This window comes from Dermacentor variabilis, chromosome 2 (assembly GCF_050947875.1).
Source record: "Dermacentor variabilis isolate Ectoservices chromosome 2, ASM5094787v1, whole genome shotgun sequence".
Classification (NCBI taxonomy): Eukaryota; Metazoa; Arthropoda; class Arachnida; order Ixodida; family Ixodidae; genus Dermacentor; species Dermacentor variabilis.
In genome coordinates this window covers 261,290,283-261,298,500 of record NC_134569.1, presented here as the reverse complement: position 1 = coordinate 261,298,500, position 8,218 = coordinate 261,290,283, and the positions used below count along the sequence as shown (strand labels likewise).

The window sequence follows — 8,218 nt, the reverse complement described above, 5'->3', positions numbered from 1 at the left end:
GCATCATATTGTACAGAATGAAAGGGCAAGACTCCATCCAAGAACTCTATGACACCACATACTTGACATGGTGTATTATATGTTAACATGCCCTATACATAAAAAACGAAAGCAATAAACATGGAAACCGCCTTGAAATGCAGTGTGCACAGTCTGAAACCAAGAAAAGACAACCCAAAAGAGGTTTCGCTGAGCCTTTCAATGATTTACATAGTCAAACTGTCTCGTCATTTCTTAATGAACCTACTCAGGAGAAAGCAACGCCACCCTAGACGAGGAATTCTCCGTTGCCGAAATCCAGGCGGCCCTCGTAAAGCTGAACACCAAGTCGGCCCCTGGCCCCGATCGAATACCCAATAAGGCACTACGCAATCTCGATTACGGATCGATCGAGAAACTGACAAAATACATTAACGAGTGTTGGGCGCAAGGCAAGCTACCCCGGCAATGAAAAGAAGCAAATATCACACTGGTATACCGAAACCCGGCAAGAAATTACAGCTGGAGAACCTGCGCCCCATCTCCCTCACGTCCTGCGTGGGCAAATTAATGGAGCACGCGTTTCTCAATAGACTCACGGATTACCTCGAGGACAACGACTTATTTCCACACACCATGATTGGATTCAGAAGACATCTCTCCACGCAAGACGCCCTTCTGCAACTAAAACACCAAATCATAGACAATCCGGGGCGTTCGACGAGAGCCATCCTCGGGCTGGACCTGAAGAGGGCCTTCGATAACGTTCGCCACGATGCCATATTGCGACAAATAGACAAGCTAAATCTCGGCCTGCGCACGTACAACTACGTCCGAGACTTCCTCACGGGAAGAACCGCTCACATGCGAGTGGGGCAACTACAGTCAGAGCAAATCAACATCGGCAGCTCGGGCACCCCGCAGGGCTCGGTGATCTCGCCAATGCTCTTCAACCTCGTCCTGCTGGGGTTGCCCGACCGATTGTTTCAAATCGAAGGACTGCATCACACGCTATACGCGGATGATATTACGATCTGGACGAGAACGGGCAGCGACGGAGCGATCGAGCAACGTTTACAACAGGCCATCCAATGCGTAGAAAACTACCTCGTGGGCACGGGACTCGCCTGCTCGGCCGAAAAATCCGAACTGCTGCTATATAGACCAGTCAGAAAGGGGCGCCCACCTAAATGCTACACCCCCCTGGAAAAGCAAGAGATCCAATTAACGACATCAAACGGCCTACCCATCCCGATAGTAGAGAAAATCCGGGTACTAGGAATGATGATAGAGCATAAGGGTGGCAATGGCGAAGCACTTCGTAAGATAACGGCAAAGGCCACCAGCACGATGCAGCTCATTCGACGCATCACCAACAAACACGCGGGCATGCGCGAAGGCAGCGTCATCCGACTCATACAAGCCTTCGTCATTTCTCAGATAAGGTACACGGCAGCATTTCACAACTGGACGGTTGCGGAAAAAAAACAAGCTCAACGCGCTCATACGCAAGGCGTACAAATGTGGGTTGGGACTTGCGCCTGGAGTTAGCACCACCAAGCTCTTAGAACTAGGCCTACACAATACGCTCGAAGAACTCGTGGAGGCGCAACAAGTGTCCCAACTTGAACGCCTATCCGAGACCCGCCCGGGCAGACACGTACTTGAAAATCTCGGCATCACATACCACTCGCAACACGGCGTCAAAGTAGACATTACAAGACCCATACGCGAGCAACAAAACGTACCCCCATTGCCTCGCAACATGCACCCCCAACACCACACGGGGAGGCGTAAAGCCAGGGCAAAACACATGAACAAAAGTTACTCTAACGACAAGGAGGCGGTCTTCATTGACGCAGCCCGCTATCGAGACAGGAAGAGTTTCGTGGCGGCAGTTACTAGCCACCGAGGCAACCACCTCACGAGCGTCACCGTGAACACGGCACATGCCGAAGCGGCAGAGGAAGCGGCCATAGCACTGGCCCTCACACAAACCAAAGCTACATACGTGATCTGCTACTCGCAAACGGCAATTCGCAATTTTGCAAATGCGCGCATCTCGCAAGAGGCGTATCAGATACTCCAGCGACATCCCATACACCAGGGAGAGGCCGACGTTGATAACGGAAGGCATTTGCTATGGATCCCGGCACACACTGGAATGAGCACCCCCAACGAAGCGGCTCACGGCGTTGCTCGAGGCCTGACTCACCGAGCAGCATCGGAGGAAGAGCCCCCGCGGGGTACTGCAAACGTCTGGGCATGGGAGGATCGTATGACCAGTTTTCACGACATCACGGCACACTACCAATTACAAAGACGCATATACCCATTCCCTCACGCTAGGTTAGACAGGACGCAAGCAGTACACTTCAGACAACTACAAACAGACTCTTACAGAAACCCCAGACTCATGCACGCCATGTATCCAGACATGTACAATACAAACAGATGCACATCGTGTGGCGAGGTCGCCACACTAAATCACGTGTTATGGGAGTGTCGGGACCTAACAAACAAGTCGGGCAGTGCCGACCCCTCCGTCTCTTCCACTGCCAGCCTCCAGTCACGCTGGATGACCGCACTGCTCAGCTCTGACCTGACAGCACAACTCTGGGCCGTCCAGCGAGCCGAGGAAGCCGCTTCGAGACAAGGTCTCGGAACCGCGTCTGCGGCGGGTGCCCAGACCCACTAAAAAGACGCCGGACTCAAATCTTGTTGATTTGAAATAAAAGGTTACGCTCTCTAGCAAGGATACCTCCAGTTTAGTTGTGGTATGGCTTTGCACAATATTTGTGTATAATATTTTCTTGTTTAGAATAGTTTATCAGACAGAGAAGAAATGACCATGAGAGCACTTGGTCTATGCAATGTCTACGCATAAAAAGCAACTGCTGTCTTACGTCTATTTCTTTCTCTACTACTATTCACGAGTATTTAAATGCCTTAATGGGGCAAGTTGTGGCATAAAGAAAATTGCAGTTTCACTCATAACGCAAAACAATGATGCAGTAGCTGGTGAAATGGACGCAGGAAGGTTGCTTCATGCAGTGTTTGTTGAAGTGAACACTTGCCAATGCAAATCAGTAATCTCCTTTAGAGAAGTAAAGTACGAGTCGTATTTATTTGTGGGAGTTGTGCCTCCCAGTGTTGAAGTGGAAAGACTCGACTTTTCTTTTCCCTCTTTCATATCCGGACTGCGCCACTTGTCTCCACCAAAACAACCCTTTAGCTTCTTACTGCTGAATTTGTTTTGGTTTTCTGAAATCTATATTTGGGCTAGCCATTGCTAGGTCTCACGCTGTGATTGAGGAAAACAAGACACCAACAGCCCCATCCAGTAAATTTGCGAAGCCAAGATTAATGAAGCAGATGCGCCTAATCATTGTCATTACATGTAAGAAGAAAAATCAACATAGGACTGCCTTCACAAGTGGGACGGTGATGTGTCAGAACTTGAAGGCATGGACGCCAGCTAGATATGCAGTACGCAGTCATTGAGCAGGTGTTAGCCAATCTTGGCACCCGTTGGCTTGATTGCACTCTCCAGGCTCAGTATTCACCATGACTGTACCTTCAGCCGAGTGGCTGAAATATAGATTTGTGGAATGCCTGAAGTAATGGACGCAGGAACAGGAATGAACGCACGCTTATTGAGTTAGTCGTTTAAGTAGTAAACTCTGGCGTGACGTCATGTCACTCAGGCATTGACGCATGAGCTCGTGGCGTGCGTGAATTGCTGACTTCACATCAATTCCTTCTCCTTAGGAGGAGCTCTAGAAACGGTCTGGCGCCTTGCGACGCCGGGTTGATCTGCGAATTGGAACTGCCAGAGGTCCAGCATTGGCAGTACCTTTGTCGTGCTCTTCCGGGACTCTAGTGTGGGCAGCTCCCGTTTCGTGCTCTTCGCTAGCCGAGGAATTGGGTCTGGTACCCGAAAAGCCCGCCAGAGGGTCTGCATCTTCGTTTGGTGGGGCTAACCCTCCGTTCCTTTCAGCGCCTTCCTCGTCCAACGATGTTGGTTGCTGAGCCTCCGCGCGGTGTCGTAGCTGATCTTCATGACGCTCACATAGTTCCCCATCCTCCGTCTTGACCGTGCTCAGGCGGGCGCCCCTGGTATTGTGTATCACTCCGGGTCTCCAGCTCGCACCTGCTCTATAGTCCTTGCACCAGATCGGTTGTCCAGGCGAATGTCTGCGCGGAAGTGCTCCTGCAGCAGAAAAAGGTCGTGACACTACATTATCCAACAGAGCACGTGGTTCGAAACCAAGAAGCAAGAAACCAGGTGTCTTTCCGTTTTGGAGTGGGGTGCGCCGATAACGTGGTAGCCATCGGGCCAGGCGTCTTTCAAGGGTACCATGCACGTTTTTGCGCAGACCTTCTTTAACAGTGCACACTGCCCTTTCTGCCAGCCCGTTGGATTGCGGATGATACGGAGGAGATCGTAGATGTACTATGCCATTATCTTCCATGAATTGGCGGAACTGTCTACTTGTGAACTGGGCCCCGTTGTCGGAGACAACTGTTCGTGGCAACCCAAATCTGCTGAAAATGCCCCGTAACGCTTCCACAGTGTTACCTGCGCTGGTTACGTTAAGCGGAACAACTTCTATCCATTTGGTATGCGAATCCACTACGATCATCAACATTCGCCCTTCGACTGGTTCTGCGAAATCAACGTGGATTCTAGACCATCGCTCAAATGTGTCCGGCCACGGAACCGGCTCGTGCGCGCGTGGCATGCTGCAGTTTTGCTGGCATACTACACATGCGTGTACGATATTCTGGATATCCTTGTCAAGTCCGGGATACCAGAAAAGTGCCCGTGCTAGATTTTTCATCGCCGACATGCCTTGATGGGTATCGTGCAGCAGCTGCAGCATTGATTTCCGAGCTGCAGCGGGTATCGCGGCCCGATGGCCCCAATAAACAATACCATGGCTGCATGTCAGCTCGTCTTTCTTTTGGAACATAGGTCGTAATGCTTCTTGTGTTGTCGGCAATTTCCTTGGCGAGCCTTCCCGAACATAACGCATAACCGCCATGAGCATGCCATCACGTGCCGTCATTTCGGCCAAATTGTGCGACGACACCACCCCTGTGTTCAGGTGGTCTGTTAGTAGCACGTACTCCCGTTCATCTTTCAACATTGACTTCACCGTCTTGTCATCATGCGGCGCTTGCATGGGAAGACGGCTCAATGCGTCGGCCACAATTATTTACTTTCCCGGTTTATACTCAATGGAACACTTGTAACCACCGAGTAAAAGTGCCCAACGCTGTATCCTTGCTGCTACCAAGGGTGGTATTGGTTTATCGGGACTAAAAAGGCGCATCAGCGGCTTATGATCTGTGACCAATGTAAATTGGTTTCCCAGCAAATATTGGCGAAACTTCGTCACGCCGAATACCACAGCTAAGGCTTGGCGCTCAATCTGAGCATAATTCCGCTCGGCTGAAGAGAGGGTGCGAGATCGAAACCCGATTGACTGGTTTACGCCGTCCACTCTGTGGTACAAGACTGCCCCGATACCGCATGAGGATGCGTCCGTCTCCAGGATGAGTGGTTTTGTTGGGTCATAGTGGGTCAAATGCTGCACCTCCTTTATCAACCGCTTCACTGCCTCGTATGCATTTTTTTGCTCAGCTTCCCATTACCAAGGCCTGTTCTTTCTTAATAACTCATATAATGGCGCAAGCACTGTAGCCAAGTTCCCCAAGAATGCGTTGTAATACGTAACGAGACCCAGTAGCGCGCGAAGTTCCGTTACACACGTAGGTTGGGGCATTCGTAAGAGCGTGTCGATATTTTCCGTCTTTGGTCTTAGGCCTTTTGCGCTAATGCGGTGACCAAGGAATTCCACCTCCGACCGACGGAATCTGCATTTGAGCGGGTGAAGTTTAACACCGCCTTCCCTGAACCGCTGGAACACTTTGGGCAACGTGTCACAATTTCCTCTTTTCTCGGCGACCACCACATCGTCTAAGTACACTTGCACACCCGGTAGCCCTTGCAACAGTGCTTCCATTCGCTTCTGAAAAACTGCCGGTGCCGACACCACCCCAAACGGCAGCCGGTTGAAGCTATACAACCCTTTTGGCGTGTTTACTACCAGCAGCTTCTTTGTCGCGTCATCTATTGGTAGCTGGTTGTATGCATCCTTCAAATCTATTGTACTGAATACTTCCCCTCCGCTGAGCTTCGCAAATATGTCCCTTATCTTTGGCAGCGGATATTGTTCCGTGTGGCATGCTGTGTTGACTGTCGTTCTAAAATCGCCACACAAGCGGATGGAGCCGTCCTTCTTGACGACGGGAACGAGTGGCGCAGCCCACTCGGCGCTGGCGACCCGCGTCAGTATGCCCGTGTCAGCAAACTTTGCGATTTCTGCATTTACAGGCTCTTGTAGAGCTTACGGTATAGAACGGGCCTTGCAGAATCGCGGTACCCTTCCTTCACGTAACTGTAGGTGAACCGGAGGCCCCTTGATTAATCCGAGCCCTGGCGAAAACAAATCGGCATATTACTCCCTTAGCGTAGCAGCAATGGCGATTTCGTCAGCAGCAGGCGGCTTACCGTCGTTGACGTCCACGTTGAGCACTGGGCCTCCAGTCAGCTGGAATGCTTGAATTATGTCTCGCCCACACAGGTTTGGGCCTGAGCAGCCGAGCACTACTGTTCTGAAAGTTCCTGTCACCTACTATCGTAGGTGACAGGAACTTTCAGCTGTCCTTTCACTGGTAGTCTCCCTAGGAAGCAACTCAGTTGAAACGACGACTTGTCGAGCCTGGGCCAGCGGTGGCGATGCTGGGCATAAGCTGGCCATGTCACTATTGACACTGGTGACCCTGTGTCCACTTGCATCTTCACAGGCACCCCTTTCCACTGTAACGTTTGCCATATCGGCCGAACCAATCCTGTCGACCACTCACGAAGGTGTAACAGGAACTGTCCGTAGTCCTCGCTGTCCGAGGATGGTTCCTCACAGTGAGCTACGTTTTCTTGGCGTGGCTTGGAATTGCACATTGAAGCCAGGTGTCCCCTCTTCCGACAAGAGAAACACTCAACGCGGCGGAACCTGCATTTGGCGGTCTGGTGGGTGTCGCTTCCGCAGCAAAGGCAGCCGGTCTGTACTTCATTGTTCGAATTTCACATCCTGTCTGGCTGTGGTCTTCTGGAGAACTTCTGCCGCTCTTGCTTCGTTCGCACTGCGTGGACGCCCTCTCTGATTGGCCCATCTCCCATCTGTTGTACGTTGCGTGCAGCCATCTCAGCGGCTAGCGCCACATCCTTTGCTTCCTGCAGTGTGAGCGTGTGCCTTGCTAGCAGATTACGACGCACTCCAGCATCCCGTAAACCACAGACAAGCCTGTCACGCAGCATTCTCTCTAGCGCCTGGGCAAAATTGCACCTATTAGCCATTTTCCGTAGCTCGACAATGAAGTCGCTTGTCGACTCGTCAGCTTGCTGATTCCTTGTGAAAAACTGATAAGACTCCGCTATCTCGTTGCCTTTCGGTGCAACGTACTCGGCCAGTTTTTGAACTGCTGCTTCGTACGTCAGATCCTGAATTTTGTTAGGCGCAGAACGGCCTGCCAGGAGATCTACAGTCTTGGTACTAAGGGCGGCAACAAGTAAGGCCCGACGCTTCTTCGGATCGACAATCTCGTGGGCTTGGAAAAAAGCTTCTAATCGCACCTGATATGCGTCCCACTTGTCGTCCCCTTCGTCAAAAATAGGCGGCCCGACTTGCGTCGCCATGCTTTACCCTGGCCGTGGGGGTTAATCCTCGTCGCCACTGAAGTAATGGACGCAGGAACAGTAATGAACGCACGTTTATTGAGTTAGTCGTTTAAGTAGTAAACTCTAGCGTGACGTCATGTCACTCAGGCATTGACGCATGCGCTCGTCGCGTGCGTGAATTGCTGACTTCACATCAATGCCAATCTTTCGATTGTATGTTTGAATCTTTGCAGAACAATGAGAACTTCATTTGCAATATTCTAGCAAGACATTTGAGAATTCCAGTGACAAGACCAGTAGACATCAAAACAACTAGGGGAGTTAGCCCATAGCTGCTATTGCTCTAGGAAAGCAGACTGGCATAAGCACAAGAATTGAGATAGACACACTACGTGCCTTTGTTCTGGTAGTGGTCCACTACTTTGGTGCTACAGTTAATGATCTCGAATGAGTTCAAGGAGCAAGAATTTAGCCCAGAAAAAATATTACGCT

General features: G+C 50.9%; 1 protein-coding gene across 1 annotated transcript; it reads right to left on the bottom strand.

The window, feature by feature from the left end:
- Window positions 1–7,132: 7,132 nt before the first annotated feature.
- LOC142570776 (uncharacterized) lies at window positions 7,133–7,744 on the bottom strand. Its single transcript, XM_075679110.1, has one exon. The coding sequence runs from the start codon at window positions 7,742–7,744 to the stop codon at window positions 7,133–7,135; it is 612 nt and encodes a 203-aa protein (XP_075535225.1).
- Window positions 7,745–8,218: the final 474 nt, after the last annotated feature.